This window comes from Pelecanus crispus, chromosome 4 (assembly GCF_030463565.1).
Source record: "Pelecanus crispus isolate bPelCri1 chromosome 4, bPelCri1.pri, whole genome shotgun sequence".
In the NCBI taxonomy this organism is placed as follows: domain Eukaryota; kingdom Metazoa; phylum Chordata; class Aves; order Pelecaniformes; family Pelecanidae; genus Pelecanus; species Pelecanus crispus.
In genome coordinates, this window is record NC_134646.1 from 87,440,936 (window position 1) to 87,465,280 (window position 24,345).

Below are 24,345 nucleotides of genomic sequence, written 5' to 3' on the forward strand. Positions count from 1 at the left end.
AGCAACGTGAGTGCTGGCTCTCCGGCGTCCAAGACTTACAGTCAGTTGATGTAAAAACTCTGCGCAGACGTGTTGGGAGCGATGCCGGGCACAGCCCGTGGGTAACGCAGTGACCGGCACCCAGTGCTGACTTGAAAACCTGACCGGGGTTAACTGGAACAGCAGAAAAATCTCACGGTTGAGTGTAAAGCAGAACGCTGGGCTGCCAGCCTCCGCGCCGCCCTCGAGCAGCGGCGGGGCAGCGATACCGCAAGGCAAACTCTTTCCACCACGCCGCGGCCTGGCTCAGAAGCGATCGCTTCTGCTGCGTTTACCTCCCATCCTCTGAGCAAGCTGGGGGCCGGCGAAGGGGAGCGCATGCAATGAGCAAACATGCAACGGTACGATGGAGGCACAGCAGCAATGAGTGACAATGAACTGGGATGCACCGGAGCGCCTGTCATGCGGCCGGGAGACTCGGCAAGACACAGATTAATTGTCAAAAAAGCACCACCTTTTTAGGTTTCACTCCACGCTGCATGAAGAGGGAATAAAAGGGTACAAAGTTAGAGCTCACATCATATCGACAGTGGTGATAAGAAGCGAAAGTTTCAGAGCTAGCTGTTCAGGGAAGAGAACGCGTCTCAGTGAAGTCATTGGGCTGCAAAAATACGCACGATCAGAAAGGAAAATACATTCAGGTAAATTTAAACAGACATAAGATGGCTTAAGAGAGGAAAGCAGACAACGGAGCTTGTTTTCAACCCTCCGATTTACAAGCTTTACTCCAGTGCCTTGATCCACCTTGCGCTCCCTCCAGCACAAAATCTTTCGAGGTGCCAGGACATATTCAAAGGAAAATAAATGGTAGCCATCAGCACTTGCAAAGGAGAGTTAACCAACGTGCTTAGCTGACTGAAACCTGGAATCCCTGGGGAGGAGGGATCCCACCCCAAATCCAGCTCTCACAAGTACCGCTCTCTTCCCACACTGGCCCGCCTCGGGTCAGACACCGCAAAGGGAAGAAGCTGCTGTACCCAACTATTTCTTTTGTTTTTTTTCCACATTTCTTGTGCCTGCAATCCCGCCACGCTTCAGGTCACAAAGACTGCTCACAACTTTACGCTAACATGATGTTTTGCTTTTAAAATGCAATTCTTGATCACACCAAGGCAAAGCCTTGCATCGGCTGCTGCCCTAAGGCAGCCAAGGTGCCGGGGTGATGGTCTTGAAGCAGGAACGGGGAGCACGTCCCGGCCCCGACCGCCGCGCTCGGCGCCGGAGCGGCAAGTGCCGCTCCGGCGCCGAGCGCGGCGGTCGGGGCGTGCTCCCCGTGCCTGCTTCAAGACCTGCCGGTAGCATCCAGGAAGAAATGGGCTCTCTGGTGCTTTGGGCAGCAATTTTCCCTAGTGTAGGTGGGCTGTGGAGCAATGCTAGGAGAGCAGGAGAAGCCAGGTCAGAGCCGGTGGTACCTCTACGCCGCCTTCTTGCAAAGCCTTTATCACTTTCGTATCCATGGGACTCCCCAGCCGCGCAGGCCAGGCTCAACTGCTACCCAGCCAGCCCACCCTCATAGAACCATCGAATCGTTGAGGTTGGAAAAGACCTTGAAGATCACCCAGTCCAACCATTGACCTGACACTGCCAACTCCACCACTAAACCAGTTAAGGGCAGAGCAGCAATTTCATGTGTCCTGGCTTGGTGGCTGGATTATTTTTAATGAAAGTAAAAACCAGGAATCATTAAGGTTGGAAAGGATCTCTAAGATCATCAGCCCAACCATCAACCCAACACCCCCATGCCCACTAAACCATGTCCCCAAGTGCCACCTCTGCCCGTTTGTTGAACCCCTCCAGGGATGGGGACTCCCCCACCTCTCTGGGCAGCCTGCTCCAATGCTTGACCACCCTTTCCATAAAGAAATTTTTCCTAATTTCCAACCTAAACCTCCCCTGATGCAGCTTGAGCCCATCTCCTCTCGTCCCATCGCTTCTTCCTTGGGAGAAGAGCCCGACCCCCCTCCCTGCCCCCTCCTGCCAGGAGCTGCAGAGCGATCAGGTCTCCCCTCAGCCTCCTCTTCTCCAGGCTGAACACCCCCAGCTCCCTCAGCCGCTCCCCACCAGCCCTGTGCTCCAGACCCTGCCCCAGCTCCGCTGCCCTTCTCTGGACACGCTCCAGCACCCCAATGTCCTTCTTGTGCTGAGGGGCCCAAAACTGGATGCAGCACTCTGACCTTCCTCGTTTTCCTCAGACACCTTTCTCGGAAGATGCAAACACAAGCTCTGCCTCGAAGGCCCCCAGCTCAATACCCTGCCCTCACGAGCAGAAGTGGGAACAGAAGCGAGCAATACGTCAGCCAACGGCGGCCAGGGAAGGGGCCAGTGAATTGAGGGGCGCTCCCATTTCTGTGGGATTTGCACCCAGAACACGGCAGCCCGCCCGTGGGCCACGGCAGCCTCCAAAAAGCCGTGCTCCCGCGCTGCCTGCAGCAGTGCCCACAGCCTCCCACCGGGCTGCTGCTGCCGAGCTGGCCTTCAGGAGTGGCTAAGGAAATCAAGAGTTCTTGGCTGATTTTCTAATTTCAGGGAACATGATACAGTAGCACAGAAAATGCACCTTTTGCAGCAGCGTTAAGTACGCATTCAAGTGCCCAGAGAGGTGGGGGAGTCCCCATCCCTGGAAGCGTTCAAAAACGGGCAGAGGTGGCACTTGGGGACATGGTTCAGTCTGGTCTACCCTTGATTGGTTTGGTGTGGACTTGGCAGTGTAGGTTAATGGTTGGACTGGGTGATCTTAAAGGTCTTCTCCAACCTCAACGATTCCATGATTCTATTCTATGATTGCTCAGGCTCCACTAACCCCACCGCCTGCACAGAGGGGCTCACCCGCCACAAGACAGCGTTCCCCCCGGAGTTACTCACACTGACCTCTTGCTGCTTGGACTACAAAGCCTTTCAGCATCACCTTCAGCAAATACCCCCTTTAACAGGTCTGGGCAAGAAGTGATGCTGGAGAACGCTCGCCCTAGAGCTGAGGCTTTGCAGGAGGTAAAACCGTACCTCGGGCGTTCGCTTGCCTCCCGTCACTGCAGCCCCTCTGGAAGGAGCGGGCTCTCTGCCTCTCGGAGACACCGGCAGCACCTCAAGAGGCAGCAGCTGCTTTTGTTCCTTTCTGCAGTCTGCGGTTACGCTGGCTCGAAGCCAGACTCTTCAGCGTTTGATCAGATTCGCACGCAGGAAACCGGGGACCCTTCACGGTGTCAGCACGTTAACCCGCAAAGGACGAACCCCAGATATGCCCTGCGGACCCTGCGCTCGACGGGCAGCCAGCCTGCGGGCTGCACGTTCAGCAAAGGTACCTGTCTGGGCTGAAATACTGGGCAAGTGGCTCAAAGCAATTTTCCAGCACCTAATTTCCATGTTTCTACGCGGCAGCTGCAGCAGCTCCTGGGAGGAGCTGTGTGATCCAGGCAGGCAAACAGCAAAGCCCACATTCGCCTGTCTCTAACACGCCAGGCAGAAGACAAATCTGTGTCTGTCCGCCACAGTGGCATCCCTCGAGTTACTTTTGGGAGCCTGCCGCACCACGGCCAGTATTTGAAAGGTGGCAGGATGCTAATTTTGAACTCTAGCATTTTCCGTAACGATGCACCAGACCGAATGCCCCCCAGCAGAGCAGCACGGCAAGCAGCAGCATCCCCAGCCCAGAACAGCACGGAGCTCCAGCTACCAAAACGTTTTGCTTTTTCAAATTCTCAACTTCTTATACACTAAAAAAAAAAAAAAAAATGCTATGCTTTTGGACAGAAGGCACCATTAGATATTTAATCTGGGGTTTCTTAAACGTGCTGCGTGCAAACCCTTTGGTTCATCTCCTTTCCTGCAACCCTCTCAGAAGGTGAGCAGCATAAAGAATTTAAAAAACAATTGCTACTTTAGCATCCTGATTTCATGAACGCTAAGATTTTTTTCACTTCATAAATACTGTATTTATCTTTCATTACAAACGTTCTGAAACAACGTTAAAATTTTTCTTCCAGCGCTTCACGACTCCCTTTTGCAGCCGTTACTTTGGGGAAGGGCAGTCTGGTCTGAGCTCCTTTACGAGGCGTGCTGTTCGGTTTCACCTAGCAACTCACGTACTAATCCCAGCGTCTAACTAAACCGGGAGACTAATGTTAGGCATCACAGGCAGAGAACGCAAGGGGAGAAGATGCCACCAGTGCCAGAGGCCCTGCAATGGAAAGGCCATCGGATCAGACAGGCTGGTAGGTGAGTCATGCCCCACTCAGCAGAAAAAGGCAATCCCTGCAAAATCCTCCAAAGCCCTTTAATACGAGACAGGGGGTTTCTTCTCCACCCTCTACTCTGGCAGTCAGCTCGACAAGGCACAACCTCCCGGGCACCTGAGCCCGCTGAACCCCCCGGAGCACCTCGAAGCGCTGCTCCATCGCCCGTGGCCAGCCGTGGCCAGGTCCCGACGCTGCACAGGCTGACCAGGACCCCGCACTCGGCTCTGCGTCGAGCCGGGGAAAAGCATTCCTGCTCCCGGCAATTTGCTGGAACTTCCCAGCCTGAGACCGGGCTCGCAAGCTGCCCTGACGCAGAACCGCGGGTGTCCCGCGCACAGGAGGGCAACAGGGAGAAGCCCCTTACCTCCAGATAAGCTGTTTTCTTTTCCGCTGCTGCCTACGCGCAAGATGGACCAGCCTGTCCCTGGGAAGCACCCAGCTTCTCTCCCAAAGCTCGCGCAAACCAAACTCACCGCGTCGCCCAGCACCACCACAGATTCCTCCGTACCCACACACCTGCGTGGCCATTTTTCTGTTTTTAACCTTAAGTACTTGTTTAATTGTGCTTGTCTGGGGCTCAAAAGTATTTGAAGATAGGTACCTGCTCCAATTTTCTGTTACTTAGGAAACGCCCGTCACCTCCGGATACAACACGTACCCATTGCTGCCTCAAGGGCCACCGGGATTCCTGGATACAGACACTCAGAAGTACACACCGTTGCTCCGTAAGCCATACGTATAAGCCAGGGAAAGCTAATTTCAAATATCCCGAGGAGTATGCTGTTCCTGCAGGATGTTAGGGTCATTACTCAAAGGAACACAGCCAAGAGGCATGCAGGGCGTGAATGTTGCAATACTGATTGAACTTAGATAAAATGTGTAATACAGGAAACTGCGCTGGCCTTTTACTCCTCAGTAACTTGCTGGTGTCTGGTCATTAGTTGAAAATTACTTTTTATATGGCTTTGTTTCCCATGGGTTTCAGAAGAAACGCACTTTGCCACGGGCGTTTTTATTACAGAGCGCAGAACTGAAAAGGCCTCAGTAAGAGACAGGCTGGCAAGACTCTGTCCTTCATGCTTTGTGTACGTGTGCGTCTCCACGCGCTTTTCCTGCAGGGTTGAAAAACGGAGCTTTTAGAGAGGCGAGAAGAGTTTACAAAGAAAAATCAAGAGTGGCACGCACAAGTCTGCCTCTTCCACTAACCATACGCTGCAAAGGGAATTTGTTTCAGCAGCCTGCAGAGTCACGGGCTCAGCACTCACCAGTTTGCTGGCTTTGGCGGCGTCCAGGGAATCTGTAAAAAAAAAAAAAGAGAAGAAACAGAACCGTGAGCTTTGGGCCAAAGGACGCCTCTGGCCTGACCCGCGTAGCAAGCGCCCCTGCAGCCCAGCAAGCGCCGAGGCGCAGTGAAAGGACCATTTACACGCGTTCTTAGGGGAGTGGGCGTGAAGCGGAGACCGCGCGGCTCCGGATACGCCGGGAAACGGTGGTACGATGGGGTACGGGTTTGGAGGAACAGGGACTCCCTTATTAGAGCCGCTGGCACGGCCTGAGAAAGCCAAACATTCGGACGCACGTGTCAGAACTGGGCCAGGCTACGCTGCTTTTCTTGAGTTAAATGGCTGCAATTCAGAGAACACCGAGTCATCTTCAGAGCACTCTCTCTATCGGAAACGCGCGGCGGTCTGGCGGTCCATGCGACCGCATCTGATCAGCTGGATTCCAAATGAGAATCTCATGTGAGTACCAACAGAAATACGGGTCCAGAGACCGTTTACTTCGCGCAGAACAATCAAAGGTTTCCATCCCGGTCCGTACGCGGTCAGGAATCTGAACACGCACGAGGCGGATGTACAAGAGACCACTCAGAAATGGGTCCTCCCCGCTTCTCAGAGAGCAAACCCCCCGCACGCGGGCGGCCACATCTGCCGACAATTCGGCCGCTGGCCTTCCCCGGGTCGCTAAATTCGTGGGGTGCCGGCTGCTAGGAGCTGCTCCCACGTCATCACCCGAACCGCACCGACGAAGCGCCCCGTTACAGAGCCGGGCCCTTACAGCGGGATGTCGGGTGTCAGCACCGGGCTAAACCCCGGTGCTCAAACAAACCCGCCGCCCCCGCATTCAGGATTCCTCCCTTGCTCTCTGGATTATCGGTGTGCGCAGCTGGACGGCACAGCGAGTGCCACGTACGTGAGCGTGGAGGAACCAGACTGCATGATCTTGGCTTATGTGCGTCAGAGATGCAGGTAACCACTGCGGGTTTGGCTAAATTACATCCTCTGCTCCATTTCTGGATGTCTGGAGGGTCCACGAGCAGCTCACAGCCACGGGGGCTGCTTGCCCCCCTCCTCTCCCAGCTGCAATTCCACCAGGGTTTAATAATTCCAGCTGTGGCACCGATCACCCCAACAGCAAACGCTGCAGAAGCGTCTCATAAATAACCGATAGGAGCCGCCTCCACCGCGCACCCCACGCCTCTGCCAGGCTGGGAGAGGAAGGCGCTGGATCCACGGGAAGGGCAATCTCCGCGTCACCCACCGCAGTCAGACTGCAGCAGCCGTTTCCATGGAAACTCCTTGGAAGCAGCCGCATCCCGGCGCCTGCATCCCAACCAGCATTGCGGCCAACACCGAGCCTGCGTGCCGGGGCTCCTCTGCTCCCGCCGCGGGACCCCGAGGGGGGCTGGCCCCCCGGGACCCGGCCAGCGTCCGCCCGCCGTGCCCCCGCTGCTGGCACGGCCCCTTGCTCACCAGTTCAACCATCAACGGCCGACCCCAGCCCCCGTGCGCGTCCCACCCCGCGGGCAATGCCCCCTCCCACGGCACCCGTGTCGCTTCGTGGTACTCGAGGCCGGCCGCGCTGCTGCCTGCAGACCGCAGCGGAAAACACTGGAGACGCCCATCCTGCAGCCCCCAAACCTGAGCTAACGCTCCCGTTTCCCCTCCCGCGTGGCGTTCGCGGGCTCCTGCCCCGAAACGGGCTCTGAGCGGCAAGAGGCAGAGGACGCAACGCTGCGGCCGCGCACCCGGCGGGCTAACCCGAACCGCTTCTAGTCATTTCTGTACTTGAGTGGACACGCCAGCAGCTGGGGAAAAGGGGCCAGAGCATCACCGTAGAAGTTCAGTGGACGCTGCTGGGTGGCAAGAACAACCCTCAGAGCGCACTGAGACAGGAGACAGCGCCGAACACAGCGCAGCGGTGTGCTGTGAGTAAGCAGCCACGCGCGTCTGGATGCCGCAGGCACGGCTGGTCGCCCCAAAGGTGTCAGAAGAACCCGAGACAACTCTGCAGCAGAGAGCAGAGATTAGAGCCTCGGAAAGACCTCCAGGTCATGAGAGGGGAGATGGCACAGCATTTAAAGGTTCATCGTACAGACACACACAGATGTAGTGAAATTAAAAGGCAGCAACGTATGCTGAAGAGCCACGCCAAACCCGGAGGTTTGGTTTGTTGCTTTTCCCAAGGCTTCCCTGTCTCCACGTAGTTAACGTATTTCTGGTCTCTTCATTCCTGTCCGCTGGCTCAAGGAAGCATCAGCTGCTACGGCATTCGCAGGACGTTAAGCGAGGGTCTAAAGAGCACTTGTCTTTTCCCCCTAGCTCCTACTAACCGAGGGACGAGAAGAACGACAGCAGATGCCGGGCGCTGGAAGGCGCGTGGCTTGCACGGGTTCAGCACTCGAAGGGGTGATGCCCGCTAACACATTCGGAAAGCCCAGAGCTACAGGAGCAGCGGGGGAAAAAATGCTTGCACAGCTCCACGCAAGCACCTAATCCTAAACGAGTACAGAAGAACAAGGAGAACTGGATTTTCAGCTGGAAAGCCTGAATTGAGAAAGCGTGGAAAGATCATATACACATTAAGGAATATTTTCATTTACTATTAATATCAAGTACACGCAAAGAGCTGGCTGAAGTTGCTCATGAAAGGCTGGGCTTTCTAGTGCTCTGCAGGAAAAAACCACTCGCACTAGTATACTAAGCAGAAAAGTTTCCTTTTTTTTTTTTGCATTAAGCAGAAAAGTTTCCTTTTTTTTTGCATTGAACCCCACCCCCAAATTCAAACTGGCTTGCTTTACATGTTTCCCTGTTCAGCAGCACAGGCTAATCGGAGGCTCCAAAGCAGAGGCGAATTCACGTTGCCAGGCTGTAGCGAACCCGAGCACTCGGCAGCGGCAGCGAGCTGTCGGAGCCCGGAGCTCCCTGCGGAAGGCGAAGGCAGGCTGCCAAGGGACGTGAACGCCAAGTCACATTTCCCTGCCGCTCACGGGACCGAGAAAATTACCGTCTCACAGGAACACCCCACTTCTCGGGCTAATCGGCACCCCCCTCTGACGCCTTCGGGCAAGTTTTGTGCAGCTGAATGGTAGATTTCATTCTGCCACATAAAGGGGAATTTTAATTTCTACTAGCCGGGAGAGGGGGAAAAAAACAACAACAAAAAACCCCAACCCTGTTCCGAATGATTAAGCATGCGTTCAACAAACGCTTCACACACAAGAAATCCCCGGCTTGGCACGCATTCCCGACAGGCCGTCCAGGACAGGAAGCTATCAGAGCTTTTTCCACCAGCTCCTAGGATCCCTAAGTGTACCACTAAGTAACTACTCAACAAAAACAGACCTCGAAGGGAGGCAAGCCTGTCAGACGAAGAAAAGAGCAACCCGCGAGGTACCAAACAAAGGCAGCGATCGCAGAGCGGCCTGACAAGGGGAGAAGTGGAAGGAACGCTCGACGCCGAGCGGAAAGCGCTCGCCGCCGGAGAGGTGGGAATGAGGGGCAGCCTCGAGCGGCTGGCGAGCTGCGAGCCGCGATTTCACAGCGGCAGCGCGGTTCGGGTCTTCTTCCCACATGCCCACCCCTCCAGGAAGGATTTCCCACCCCTCCAGGAAGGATTTCCCACCCCTCCAGCAAGGATTTCCCACCCCTCCAGGAAGGATTTCCCACTTGCTTCCCGCCAGACAGACTTTCAAGGTAAGGACAGAACTGCCTGGAGCAACTTTTGCATGCGGCGCTTCCCCCTGCGATCCCCGCAGACCACGCAGGACCTTGCAGAGGGGACAGAGGTGGATGAGCCGGGGAGGTGAGCGTGCCCCCGGAGCCGGGGCAGAGCCCTGGGACACACGCCGTCACGCCTCGGCCGCCGGCGCCCACCGCCCCAGCGTGGGGACCCCCGACGCCCGTTCGGCAGCGGAATCTCGCCTGGTCCACACCAAGGGCGAGACGAGGTTTCGGGACAAAACGAACCAGCCGTACCTCTTTTGGGGACTTTCAAGGCAGCAGATTCTGGTGTTTCTGGGGATGTTGTATCAGCTCCATCTTCAAAGACCTGGATCTGGAAGAAGGATAACAATTATTATTACCAAAAAAAAAAACCAAAAAAACCCCACCCAAACAAAATGGAAAAACACAAAACAAAAACCCATAAGCAGAATGTGATCAGAATCATGGAATCGTTGAGGTTGGAAAAGCCCTTGAAGATCACCCAGTCCAACCATTAACCCGACACTGCCAACTCCACCACTAAACCAGTTAAGGGGAGAGCAGCAATTTCATGTGTCCTGGCTTGGGGGCTGGATTATTCTTTAATTAAAGTAAAACCAGGAATCACTAAGGTTGGAAAGGATCTCTAAGATCATCAGCCCAACCATCAACCCAACACCCCCATGCCCACTAAACCATGTCCCCCAGTGCCACCTCTGCCCGTTTGTTGAACCCCTCCAGGGATGGGGACTCCCCCACCTCTCTGGGCAGCCCGGTCCAATGCTAAAAAGGTCCCTTCTGGCAGCAGATTTAACCAGTGCAGACTGCATTTTTTTGGCACAGATTTTTAATTTAGTCATTCAAGCTCAGCTATCCAACCACCCTCCTTCCACAGGCTTCCTGCAAACAGCAAAATATTCTTCATTCACAGAAGGGATAAAGAATATTCACATAAGGAATGAAGCCAAAACTGGGGATTCGACAGCCCAGAACACCTTTAACAGTTCCATGATCGCTCTGCACAGCAATCCGTTCGTGAGCCTTGCTCTGACAGTTATTTGAAGTTACCGACACTTGACAGAAAGCTCATTTTTTATTTTTTTGCGTGTTGTCTTAGCTAAAATTATTTTAAAGCTCTTCTTTCTCTTCGTAACTGCTTTTCTCTGAAACAGAGAACTACAGTGACCCAGCGTGCGTCACAGCCAGCAGAGCAGGGCTTGTTCGGGTTTTTTAATCTGAAAGCTGCCCGGCTCGCCAGGGAATCCCAGGAGGCACAGACAGGAATACCTCCAGGCTTGAGCCGTGTTAAGCTATCTAAGGGTTGAAGGTTTAGGGCTATCTAACTATTTCTGCACACATTTTTGCCTGATAAATAGAGAAAACAACGCTGGAAAGGATTAGATCACTTCTTGAGAACCATCCCTTCGCCTCAAAGACCAACGCTGCCTGAACTGTTCCTGGCAGGTATTTACCCGCTCCATCCCATGAAAACCTTAAGCCTGGGAGTTCAGTTTAAAAATAAAAACAACCTGCAAACCTGCCAGCCACGGTTTCTATTTGGGGAAGATGCCCAAGGGCCAAGACCATGCTCTTAAATTAAGAGAAGCAAGGAGGTGGAGCAAAATTATGCCACAGAAATCAGAACAACCGCGCCAACGCTGAGAACGCTCAAACCACGGCTTTAAAAGCGCGGCCAAGGCAAGTGCCCCTCGGACCCCCGCTGAAAGCGGGCATCTGGCGCAGCCGGTCTTCGCAGTGACTTGGCAACGCACGGATTTTCACAACTTTTCACTAAACACAGCAAAACCAGACCGGAGGGCTCCGGAAACGGGATCCCGGGGGATGCGCCGCACCAGGCTGTGCACAGGAGTTTATCCGAACCGAGGGTTGATGCCGCCCCAGGCACGGCTCGGGCGGCAACAGCAGACTTGCCGGGAGAGGGCTAGCAACAAGAAGGTGGCAGGAACCAGAACAGGGCTCGCTTTTGGGTCAGGCCGGAGAAGCGCAACAAGGTGCAAGACGTCTGCGGCAGCAGGTTTAAGCCGAGGAGCTCCTCTGCCAAGCAGGAGCGGAAGAGCAGCTCCACCGGATGTCAAAATCAGGGATAACGTTTCCACGCACCATAAAAGAACGCTCACGTTCAAAATTACTAGCCCAAAGACAAGCCCCAGGCAGGCAAAATGTTAAGGTTGCCGAAAGATAAGGAGCAAACGCTTGGTCGGAAATGCCGGCACGTGTTGACGCAGCTGCTCCAAACAGCGCTCCGGCCCTGGGCCAGCTGGAAAACAAGCCGGGAGGGGACGGTCCGAAGCAGAGACACGTGATTTTTCCCTGCATAAACAAATCCCATGCAACCCACGCAAACCCTAGGCATAGGGATAACGAGCAGGAGCAAGGCGAGGCACTGCTGGGACGCACACCTCCGCTGCAGCTGGCGCTAAGCCGAGCGGTCCGGAGCGGATGCGTCGCGTGGGCTCGGTCCTCCCCCAGGAGACGAGCGCTTTGTTATAGGTAAAGCGCAGCATCAAATCCCTGTGCGGGATCTACTTTGATGATTGCATGAAATAGAAAAAAAAAAAAACGTACCTAAAACCTGTGAAGTTTTCCCATCAGTACATTTTTAAAGCTGAAACTCCACAATAAATTAAAGGACTAAGAGTACTGCTAGGCTTTGCTGATGCTGATACTAGCGGTGCTCATTTTTTGAGATATCTTTTTAAGTGCAGGGGAGAAGAGAAAGTCACTTAATCTTGGAAATTCTTAAAACCGCTTTACAAGTGTTTAACAAGATGCGCTTGTATTGACGCAGGTGATCTGCTTCATAAGCAATGAGAAAAACATTTCTCACAGGTTTTTTTCCCCAAAAAAGAATGATTTATTATTGACGTTCAGTGCTCCGGCACCATGCGTAACCACAGGACAGCCACCCGCTACGCTGGGGAGACCTAGAAATGAAATATGGGAGGAAGCAGGAGACAGATTTACAGTGGAGGCAACAAGCACTGCCTCCGCTGAAAGGGAATCCTGCCATTTTCCATTTGCATCTTAAGCCCGGTGCTTGTAAAATTAATGCCCAAACCGTCGCGGTCACTGAGGTGACCGGCCGCCCACGCCCTGGCAGCTTCCTCCACCACCTCTGCTCCTCTTCTGGTTTGGCGCAGGCCGGCTCGCCAAGCCCTCGTGCTGGAAGCGCCCCGGGAAGCTGTGCTCCGCCGTAAGAGCTGGAGGAAAAAGGCTGGCGAGCACGGAGCCGCGGCCCTGCGCCCGTTCGGCGGCGGCTGCATGAGGCAGGCACAGGAATTGCTGCGATCTGCGATCCACGCTGGCTATGCTCCTCAAAGATTGCGCTCCCCGGGTTCACCGTTCCACGCACGTCACAGGGTCAGAGGGACGGCCAGCGCTACCGGCACGGGCGCATCTTCTCCGCACGCACGCACGCACCAGGGATTTGCTCTTCCGCAGGGGAGAGCGGGCAGAGACAAACTACTCGCCATCACCGTGGAAAAGCAGCTTATTTTTAAGCAAACTGCGCGGCTCCTCAGCTGGGGACGCGCAAGACGAAGACCCCAACCGTTCCAAAGCCAAAGGGAGAAAGGGGAAGCGCGGCGAGAGGCGGCTGTCGGACCGAGCGAGCCTCAGCCCGCCTGCACGCAGCTCCCTCGGGCCGGCTCCCGCAACCCAGCAGGTTTCGAATCCCAGGGGAAGACACCACGGAGCGCCCAGCACACCCGCAAACACCCCCGTGCGAAGCCACGCACAGGAGCCTTCCCAGCACCGCCCTGCCGTCGCCAGCAGATGAGACGCAAGCTCCCCGAAGGCCCCGGGGCGAGCGCAGCAACGCTGACCTGCCCACGCCAGCACCGCGGGTCACATCTGCACCGCGGCGCGCCACCAGACGTCCCGTGGGTGCAGAGGGCCAGGCTACGCCCGGAGCACAGAAACTGCCCGCGTATTCCCCCCGGTCTGCCAGCGCTGGGATCTCCCGAGTGCTCGACGGGCAGAGTCCTGCCAGCAGGCTGTCCCGCGCGCTGAGCTCCTCTCCAGCTACCCGGCCTGGGAGATGCACGTTCCGCTCCTGCAGACCAAAACTTTGAATTGTAAACTACTTATTTACTTTTCCAGCTGGCAGGCGAGGCTGAGTGAAGGACCAAGGAAGCCAGGTCCATGAGCCCCAGCGGAACAGCCAGCAGAGAGCATTCACTTCTCATCGGCGAACCGTTGCCGCAGCCTCTGACCACCATCCAGGACAGAGGATGCTGGGATCCACCCCAGCACTCCTGCTCCTAAAACTGCCTTTATTTCATGTTCGCCTTCCCCCACGCTGCCTCGCTCGCCCGCTGCCAGCGTCCTGGAAGCGTGTCACCGCGTCTGGTGGGGCAGCAGCAGGGGCTGTGGGAGCGGAGAGATGCTACAGGGTCGAACTTAAAGCAGTCGCTTCGTGCCAAGGAAGGAGGAGAGGTGCTGACTGCCTCTCACCGTGACACCGTGCTTGGAGCGCACCGACCCGTGCGACTCAAGAGCGGCGTCACTGTGCTGCGCTTGCGCTGTTTGATGATTACAGAGGAACTTAAAATGGAAGAGAGTTGTTTGTGCATCAACGAGCTCCTAGTTCCTACCTGTGGCAGGTGAACAGCAAAAGCTGCACAGCTAAACCCGAGTCACGCATTTTATATGCTTTAAGGTAAACGTTATTTAATTCAAATTCTCTGACTTTACTTCCAGGTAAACGCCCAGATATTGGTCCCAAACTCTGTCTCCTACAGACGATGCAGCTGATAAATCTCTGAGGCAGCAGGCAGACTTCACTCTTCCTTTTGGAGGCAAAATAAAGCCATCCCACGCTCTCTAGAATTCACCAAACCTTTTTTCACCCAATTCATCCAAAAATCTTTCCCGACGACCCCATAAACTGAGCTAATCAAAACACTCAGTGAAAACGCGCAGGGTGTCAGGCTGGAACAAACCACAGCTCCGGCAGCAGCGCAGCCCGGGCGAGGCTTCTGTCTTTGGAGCTGTTCTGTTCCCTCGCACGATGGAAGACGGAGAGTCCCAGAAACGTCGCGCTCTCTGGGAGCGAAGGAAACTTATTTTCCCCGTCCCCATCGGGGTGCAAAGGGCCGCTTTCCTCTATATAACCACGCAACACGGGTTGCTTGAGCCCACGTGAGCGGCGCGTACCCGAGACGTGCAGGGCACGCGCAGGGGGAAGCGTACCTGTGACTGCCGCACAAAGATGCCGTGGTTTTCTTCACAGGTGAAGTATTTCCTGCCCTGCACGGTCCCATCGTTCTTGCCCTTTGCTTCATCCAGGATGACGCCGACCCACTTCCCCGTGGCAAACAGGGTGGCACCGACATAAGCCACGGTACCGCGGTGCCCCTTCCCGATGACTTCGACTCTGGAGCCCACCTTCAGGGGCTTGCTGCTCGCTTCCGCGCTCATCCTGGTGCCGGCGCTGGATGCCTGATGGGAGAGGAGAATGCTATTATTTCTGCAGAATACTGAACTTTGCTTTAGAAAAGGCAGTATGGCAAAATCATCAATACTGATCTCTTCCATCTGTTAAGTCCAAAAATATGTGCCTTAAATATATAGTTACTTCTGAGACTCTAACAATCAAAAATTGCAGTAAGGGAAATTCTCAGTAGCTAAAAGGAATAAAACACCCCTCGTAATCAGAGGAGGAGGCTAAACACAGCTGGTGCAGACAGACGGACCCACGGTTCGGACGTCGGCGGTCTCATTGCCCCCCAGCACCCCGCAGCCCGGGCTCTGCACGGGGCCACCCGCAGCCCGAGGGCTCGGTCCCCCTTCACCTCCGCCGCCCTTTCTTTTCGGGAGCCAGCAAAAGGAATTCCTTCTGTTACAGCTGGCAAACAGGAATGACAACCGATGGCAAAACCACCACCGACTACTACTCTTCAGCTCTTAATAGACACACCAGACTCACAAACCCAATTTATAAGTTTTTTATAAGCTTCGGGTAAAAAAAAAACCACAAAAAACCCACACAACGACAGAACTGTGAAGTAGCAGGCGCTAGCGCAGTCATATGTGCTTTGACCCGCACGTGCTCCGTCCTTTTTTCACTGTATCAGAAACTGCCCGCAGCTTTCCAGCCTCTTGCATTACATGCGCAGGAACAGAAAACCCGTTTCTGACGCAGTTTACCTTCCTGCCCCGTTTTCCTGTCAGGATTTCGGAGGGGCTGGTGGCCCACCACCAGCCCCAGTTAGCCACCCACCCCAGGTTCCCACTGCATTCGCGGGACCCCCTCTGCGCCAGGACCCCGGGGTACCGACCGTCACAGCGGTCCTGTCAGGATGCCGACGAGCAGAACATACTGGTGGTAAATTCATCAAGCTTCCAAGGCGCTACCATCGCAAACATGATGGTTAAATTTCACGGTTAAATTTCAGCGTGCACCATTAGCTCCCGAGCTTGCCGTCCCCCGATACGAACCCCTCCGTTCAGGTAAAGTTAACGACGTCGATCAATTCTTTGAGAGCATCGTTAAGGCGATGGGCGCGAGGAACTCGGTTAAGGTACTTGAGACTACTACAATTTAAGTAAGACTGGTGAAGGTGATAAGGGGGGGCCAGACAAGTGAGGCGCTGGGATCTCCCCCCAGTGCCGCCTCCTCTGGAACACGCCCAAGACAGACGGATGAAGTTTGCACTGTATTGCCACAGAGCTAAATTAGCTATATAATCATTTTACAAGTCATGCTATGCCAACAGCCCCTCCTCGAACGTCAATGCCATTAGAGGGCCGCTGCCTTTGGATGCAATTAAGGGAGGGGGACGCTTGGCTGCCTCGCTCAGTCCCAGCTCCACCGTTCAGTCCGACGCTGCGGTCTCTAAAATGAAGCGCGCTTGGCATTCACATCACCCCGTTTGTCAGGAGTTCTGTTTATTGTGCAGAAAATATTTTGTTTCGATTGCTGCTGGGCTTGGCTTAAGTGAAAGAACACCCTCTTTATTCAGACGGGAACAGAAGGCCGCTTTGACCGCCCCAAACCCCGCCGCCGCAGCCAGCTGACGGACGCGGGGGCCGGCTCCAGCAGCAGCCAGACGCCAAGCGGGGTCTCCAGCAGCGGCAGGTAGGCTCCAGCCTGCACCAAGAGCCGAGGGCACTTCGGCTGGCACATGCAGAGACCCGAATCGCCACCGCTAGCAGGCAAACCGGCAAATTATTGCCTGCCTTTGCACGCCGACGCGCTGGGTTTGAATGCAGAATGCACCCGTCGTGCTTAGGAGGTCGGGTGACTAGGAACTGCGACGCCAGTTTTCCACACAAAACTGAATCCCGCTTTTCATCCAAACACAATTGGCAGAAATCAAAATAATCTTTTAACAATAAACAAAAATCAAGCACCGTTTTCTAGCAAATAAACAAAAACAAGACCTCAAGTCTAAAAACTTATGCTACAGACTCAAGCGTCTACCAAAATATCGGATCCTTTCGGTTGCCACAAGGACTAGCAACAATATTCTGCAAAATACTTGCAGCTTCAAATCAACGTGTCCCACTTGTTCTAAAAAATGAGAGCAAAACTCGAAGAAAACAAGAAGCCTGAAGGAAAAGCAAGATTCACCATTTGAATAGAAAGCTTCCTGCTCAGCGATTTTAACAACAATCGCTTCCCTTTTTATCCACCCTGGTTTACGCTGGCCATTTTCCCTTTCTGGTGGCCGCGGGCAGCTGCAGCCCGGCCCAGATCTAACGCCACGAGCTGGAAACGAGAGCTGCACCGCGGCGGGAAGCACCTGCGCGGAGCGGGGCACGGCTCCCGTCGGCACCAGGCTCCCCGGGCACAGCCTGCCCCGGGGCAAGGGGTCTCGCACGTGTGCTAACAGCCCGGGGACGGTGGAAAAATCCATCCCAGGAGCGCTCGCGCACGACTTCAGCGTGTGTCGGCTAAGGCTGAAGCACAGAATGCGCTTACAGAGGAAATAAGGAAGCGAGATTATAAACTGAAGATATCGGACTTGTACCGTCACAGTGTTGTCTCTGGCCGATTTGATAAATAATTGTGCTGGTTTCAGCTGGGATAGAGTTAATTTTCTTCCTAGGAGCTGGCATAGTGCTGTGTTTTGGATTTAGTAGGAGAATGTTGAACAATGCTGATCACACGCTGATGGTGTAGTTGTTGCTGAGCAGTGCTGACACCAGGCAAAGACTTTTCAGCTCCCCATGCTCTGCCAGGGGCACAAGGAGCTGGGAGGGGGCACAGCCAGAACAGTTGATCCCAACTGCCCCAAGGGCCGTTCCATACCATACGGCGTCATGGGCAGTATGGAAACTGGGGGGGTTGGCCGGGGAGCAGCGATCGCTGCTGGGAACTGGCTGGGCATCGGTCGGCGGGTGGGGAGCATCCATTGGTGATCACTTGCTTTGGATATTATTAGTACTATTATTATTATTATCATGACTATTTTACTTTATTTCAACTCTTAAACTGTTCTTATCTCACCCCAGGAGTGTTTCTCACTCTTGCTCCTCCGATTCTCTCCCCCATCCCACCGGGGCGGGGGGAGCGAGCGGCTGCGCGGTGCTGAGCAGCTGCGCGGTGCTGAGCGGCTGCGCGGTGCTGAGTGGCTGCGCGGTGCTGGGCGGCTGCGCGGTGCTGGGTGGCTGCGTGGTGCTGAGCGGCTGCGCGGTGCTGGGCGGCTGCGTGGTGCTGGGCGGCTGCGCGGTGCTGAGCGGCTGCCTGGTGCTGAGCGGCTGCGTGATGCTGAGCGGCTGCGCGGTGCTGGGCGGCTGCGCGGTGCTGGGCGGCTGCGTGGTGCTGAGTGGCTGCCTGGTGCTGAGCGGCTGCGCGGTGCTGAGTGGCTGCGCGGTGCTGAGCCGCTGCGCGGTGCTGGGCGGCTGCCTGGTGCTGAGTGGCTGCGCGGTGCTGAGCCGCTGCGCGGTGCTGAGTGGCTGCCTGGTGCTGAGCGGCTGCGCGGTGCTGAGTGGCTGCGCGGTGCTGGGCGGCTGCGCGGTGCTGAGCGGCTGCGCGGTGCTGAGTGGCTGCCTGGTGCTGAGCGGCTGCGCGGTGCTGAGCGGCTGCGCGGTGCTGAGCGGCTGCGCGGTGCTGAGCGGCTGCCTGGTGCTGAGCGGCTGCGCGGTGCTGAGCGGCTGCGCGGTGCTGGGCGGCTGCCTGGTGCTGGGCGGCTGCGCGGTGCTGAGCGGCTGCCTGGTGCTGAGCGGCTGCCTGGTGCTGAGTGGCTGCCTGGTGCTGAGTGGCTGCGCGGCGCTGAGCGGCTGCGTGGTGCTCGGCGGCTGCGCGGTGCTGAGTGGCTGCCTGGTGCTGAGTGGCTGCGTGATGCTGAGCGGCTGCGCGGTGCTGAGCGGCTGCCTGGTGCTGGGTGGCTGCGCGGTGCTGAGCGGCTGCGTGGTGCTGAGCGGCTGCGCGGTGCTGAGCGGCTGCGCGGTGCTGAGCGGCTGCCTGGTGCTGAGCGGCTGCCTGGTGCTGAGTGGCTGCCTGGTGCTGAGCGGCTGCGCGGTGCTGAGCGGCTGCGCGGTGCTGAACCCCGCCAGTGATGTTCCCAGTTAAGAGACAGCAGGCAGGTTTAGTGCTAATTCATACGGTAAAAGCGTCACGCTGTCTTCCTGTGGCTAAGTTCAGCTCCCGTCCTGCAGCCCCTTTTTTCCAACCGCAGGATTCACATTTTTGTTATTTTCCCGATGACCTGTTCCACCTTAGGCTCAGCTCGCACCGGTGACTTCCCGAACCACGCGACTGGGATGTTTCGCAGGTAACTTCTGGAGGCGCTCCCGGACGCCCTCTCGCAGCCGGACTGCCAGGACGGGAGCACGGACCGCGAAGCCGGACAAACTCCGAACCGCTCGTGCCGGCAGGAGCACGCGGAGCGGACGCTCGCGACGCAGGCGGACGCCGGCGGTGGGAACTGGCAGGCGAAGCCCAGGGAGCGTTTCAGGAGGCGGGGAGCGCCAGCTGCACGACCCGCAGGACACAAAGGCGTTCGCCTTTCAAACGATTTAATTTTGACTTTCCTGTAGCACCAGTCTGTAGAGCAGCAGCAGATAAACCTCAAAAATCAGGTATTTCCCCGTTTCTGCCGCAGCAGCATCACATTGGTGGTGTAGGCTGCACGTGGGCGTCTAGGGAATGCTTCCCGCAGAGCACTCGGATGGGAGCTGCGGGAGAGCTTGTCTTCCTTCCTTCCTTTCCAAAGCATGCGCAGAGTAAAAGCACGCGCTCACGGTAACCAAAACACCTAGACGGTTCAGCAGATACAGCACAGAGCGTGGCTCCACGTTACGGCTCTTCTGACAGCGCAGCCGATTCACGAGGCTCCTGGCGTCCTTCCCCCCGGCCCCTCGCCCGCTCTCCGTCACCGACGGCCAACCCCCCCAGCGCGCTGCCCCAACCGAATTTAAAAACGCCGTCCCTCGAGCGGGTTCCGACGTGGCCGCAGACAGACAGACGCCCGCCACGAGGAAGGGCCAAGCAGCAGAGGTGGAGGTGAGGAGTCTCGTAAACCAGATTTGCCAGTTTGGGGCAATTCCCGGCGGCGCCGCAGCGGCAGAGCGCGCCGCCGGCCTCTCGGTGCCGCCTTCCTCCGCGCCAGCAGTCGCATAAATTCTCCAGGGAAGAAAAACTGGGACTTCGCATGGAAAAAGAATTTCCTCTTTTTTTTTTTAAAAAAAACCCACAAAAGCTCTTCAGGGCCTGTTTTACAAATTACGAAGCAGAGATGCGTGATAAAGAAAGCAGCACATCCTGGCTCCATCTCCAGAGACCATCCCCTAGGAATTAGCAGCAGACTCCGACGAGTGAATCACCGCATCAGCCTATTGGGAAGTTCCACCACATTTCACTTGCAATATGCTCCGGCACTGATTTTTCTGCCACGGCGGCTCCTTTCCGTGCCTACGGAGGAGCGAGCAGTCCTTCAACAGAAAGAAAAGACCTTTTCCTTGCATCAACCCACCCTGAGATTGCACCGAGCTGCCCGATTAGTGCAGCAGAAAGAAACTAACAGCAGACTCGACTGAAAAGCTGAGTGAAAACCACGCAGCTCCGCGCCTGGCAAGCGCTTCGCACCCCGGCCGCCCTGGCTCCCGAAAGCTTCTGCTCTGCAGCCAAGCAACTGGAAAGATCAAAACGCAGGTAAAAGCCTCCAGGACGTGCAATCATCCCGACTGCGAAGAGATACCCAGCACAGGATTCTTCTCTGTAGCGGTACGAAAGGGCAGACCAAAATAATTTACATTACCACAGCAAAACGTAAAATTATGCAAATTACCGTCGAGCTGCTGACTAGCCTGAAAAAAACTGCCAACTCAGGTAGCGTTCCCTTTTAAAGATTCATTTTAAATGAGTCCTAGCATTTTCATTAGCAAATAAGGCAGAGGGCTTTGCATTCCTTCTCCACATACCCAGTCACGCAGGTGAAGCATCTGAAGGTTACTTTTTATACGGTAAAACAGCCGAAAATCCCCGAGGAGCCATAAAACCCCAGTTTTCTCTCCACGAGGCGCCCAACAGCCCGGAGAAGGGGCTGCGGAGATTTTCTGTCCTTTATTTTGGGCGCCCGTCCGACCCGCCCAGGCCAGCCGGCCCCCGCTCGCCCCAGGGCGGCGGTGCCGTATGCCGGGGAGCGTGGCCGCCCCGGTGCCGCAGGCGAGCTCAGTCCTCGGGGTCGTCTCCGCCGGCAGAGACCCAAGCGGGGTAAATACATGGCTTTGGGTGCGCTCCAGCAGGTAATTTATGGCTGCAGCTTCGGACTAAGCCACCGAGTCATAAAGAGGCTTTAAAATTACTGGGGGTGTTGACCTAAAAAATGCACACATATGTACAGCTAGCCCAGCTGCTGCGGCCCCGGAAATCCCGACGCGCGCTCAGCCGCGACGAGCGCCACGCGTCCGATCCCGGACGAAGGACGCTCTTCCCACCGTACTGCCTGCTCCTGCAGCGCGTCCGCCGGCTTTGGCACGTCGCTGTGTTTCCGTCCCAGGAACGACAGAACTTCACCCAAAGCTGCTGGGCAATACAACCAAGGAAATGCAGCCTTTGGCATCCGTTCCCACCTCTAACGTTTGCGCGCTTCAGGAGGAGAGAACTGAAGTCTGCAAAGCACTATTAAACTGCTTTTTTTTTTAAAAAAAAAGAAAAAACCTTAAGAACATCATACTCTACGGCTGAAAGACTGCATCAGTCAAAACCAACAGCCAAACTAGCATTAGCTATTTCTTAGCTCCTTCCCCTCACTTACCTTCTTCTCTGCCAGCAAAGCAAGAGAAGAGGAGGCTGAGGGGAGACCTGATCGCTCTGCAGCTCCTGGCAGGAGGGGGCAGGGAGGGGGGTCGGGCTCTTCTCCCAAGGAACCAGCGATAGGACGAGAGGAAATGGCCTCAAGCTGTGCCAGGGCAGGTTTAGATTGGATATTGGGAGAAATTTGTTCACGGAAAGAGTGGTCAAGCATTGGACCGGGCTGCCCAGAGAGGTGGGGGAGTCCCCATCCCTGGAGGGGTTCAACAAACGGGCAGAGGTGGCACTGGGGGACATGGTTTAGTGGGCATGGGGGTGTTGGGTTGATGGTTGGGCTGATGATCTTAGAGATCCTTTCCAACCTTAGTGATTCCTAGTTTTACTTTCATTAAAAAAAATCCAGCCCCCAAGCCAGGACACATGAAATTAATTATTCCTCTACCCCTGATTGGTTTAGTGGTGGAGCTGGTTGTGTCAGGTGAATGGTTGGACTGGGTGATCTTAAAGGTCTTTTCCAACTTAAACGATTTGATGATTTTATACCGTGTAGCCATGGCACTTTGGGACATGGTTTAGTGGGCATGGGGGTGTTGGGTTGATGGTTGGGCTGATGATCTTAGAGATCCTTTCCAGCCTTAATGATTCCTAGTCTTTACTTTCATTAAAAATAATCCAGCCACCAAGCCAGGACACATGGAATTATGACTCTGCCCTTAACTGGTTTGGTGGTGGACTTGGCAGTGTCAGGTGAATGGTTGGACTGGGTGATCTTCAAGGTCCTTTCCAACCTCAACAATTCCATAATTCTATCTATCCTCCTCCTCACACTGAGCAGGAGCCATCGAGCTCCCCCGAGCAGTCGGGCAGCCCAAAGCCAGCCCTGCACAAGAGCACCTTGGGCCCCCCACCTCCTACGAGTGGTTTCTACAACTTTTATGATCTTCTCCAAACCACACGGTGGATAAATGAGGGTGCAGAGCCCGCGCTCACGCATCCTCGCACGGTCAGCTCGACGCAATGATGAAACATCTTTCCGTCGCTCTGTGGTCACACAGAAGGCCCCGCTGCACTAACCGAGGGAGTTCTGGTGGGTCAGCAGGGGGGACGCGGTGCTAACTTGGGGGGGAAGGAAAAAAAAGGAAAAAAAAAAGATCTGTTTCCCTACTTTACAATGCCTGTGAAGGTACGTAAGTACTCCGTGCTCCCTGAACCTGCTGGGACACAGCACGAGGGGTAGAAGAGGACGTCAAGGGGCTCAGTGAGGTCCACCCTAGGCAGCTCCGCACCACGGCTGCAGCTGCCCAGGACCCACCAGAAACGCGAGCGTCCCAAGCCCGCCCGCCTCTGAGCGGGAAGGACAGACTGCCACCCGCGTAGGGGCGGAGAGGATCGGAACGGACACCGTGGTGGGGCGTCAGGCGCGGTCACGGCCATTACAAAGGGAACATACGCAACGCTGCCCCCAGCTCGCATCGACACCGAAACACCTCCTACTCTCTTTGCACGACGACAGGATCTTTGAACGACCGCAGAGCTCAAGCAGAAAGGCCAAGTCTACAGAGCATAACGCTATCGCAGCACGCTCCCACGAAACGTCCGCAGACCTTCACCCACAAGTCTTTTTTTTAGGGCAGGATCTCAACCATCGTCCCACAAGATCGTTAGCGTCGCACCAGGGGCCTCACCCGCTTCTCCCAGCACCGCTCGCCGCAGTTCAAGCCGAGCAGCACCGCGTTCCTCGGCATCAAAGCCGATCTCGCGCCAACCGCCCCGCTCAGACGGCCCCTTAAATACCCGTGTGATTGCCGCAATGTCCGTCCTCAAGTTCAGTAACTGCTCTTGAGCCTCACGTCAAACCATGCCCCTGAAGAGCACAGACAACGCTACGGTAGTGCCGCACCTTCCACAGGTGAGCGTGGCCAGCACAGAAACCCATCAAAACTCACACGCTGAAGGTCCATTTCTCAATCAGCGCTAATTTTAATAGAAACGCTTCCTGAATCCTTAACATTCAGGAAAGAAGGGAGAGCACAGAATAAGCTTCTAACATATTCATGCCCTTAAGACAAGGTGACAGCTTTCTAACTTTTGTTTCTAACTAATGAGAAATAAGACCATGGGACAAGTTGCACTGTTCCAACGCGAGGATGACAGCGCACACCGTTCAGCGACATCTCCGTGGTCTTAAGCTCAGGAGCTCACCGCGCTCCTCCCGCCGTGCCGGAGAGCACAGTCTGGGTACCTTCGCTCTGACCAACACCGTAAGCAGCAAGCGGGTCCCAGAGCTGCAGAGCCGGGTGAGCCACGGGGCCAGCTCCCCGGCCGGGGATCGCCGCTGTCCCTGCCTCAGGACAACGCGCCAGGATTAATATTTTCTTCTCGTGTCGCCAGCGGGAGCAGGGAGGTGATTGTACCCCTGTACTCGGCACCCTTGAGGCCGCACCTGGAATGCTGTGTCCAGTTTTGGGCCCCTCAGCACAAGAAGGACATTGGGGTGCTGGAGCGTGTCCAGAGAAGGGCAGCGGAGCTGGGGCAGGGTCTGGAGCACAGGGCTGGTGGGGAGCGGCTGAGGGAGCTGGGGGTGTTCAGCCTGGAGAAGAGGAGGCTGAGGGGAGACCTGATCGCTCTGCAGCTCCTGGCAGGAGGGGGCAGGGAGGGGGTGTTGGGCTCTTCTCCCAAGTAGTTAGCGATAGGACGAGAGGCAATGGGCTCAAGCTGCGCCAGGGGAGGGTTAGGTTGGAAATTAGGAAAAATTTCTTCACGGAAAGGGTGGTCAAGCATTGGAACAGGCTGCCCAGAGAGGTGGGGGAGTCCCCATCCCTGGAAGTGCTCAAAAAACGGGCAGAGGTGGCACTTGGGGACATGG

General features: G+C 55.7%; 1 protein-coding gene across 1 annotated transcript in view; it reads right to left on the reverse strand.

Annotated features, from left to right (window-relative positions):
* DCTN1 (dynactin subunit 1) overlaps positions 1-24,345 on the reverse strand; it is a 93,301-nt gene that overhangs the window by 46,087 nt on the left and 22,869 nt on the right. Inside the window, exons 2-4 of the mRNA XM_075709075.1 lie at positions 14,471-14,719; positions 9,530-9,608; positions 5,537-5,568 (exon numbers count right to left, since the gene is read on the reverse strand). Of these exons, the coding sequence (XP_075565190.1) occupies positions 5,537-5,568; positions 9,530-9,608; positions 14,471-14,698 (339 nt within the window). The 5' untranslated portion in view covers positions 14,699-14,719. The remainder of the gene's footprint in view (positions 1-5,536; positions 5,569-9,529; positions 9,609-14,470; positions 14,720-24,345) is intronic.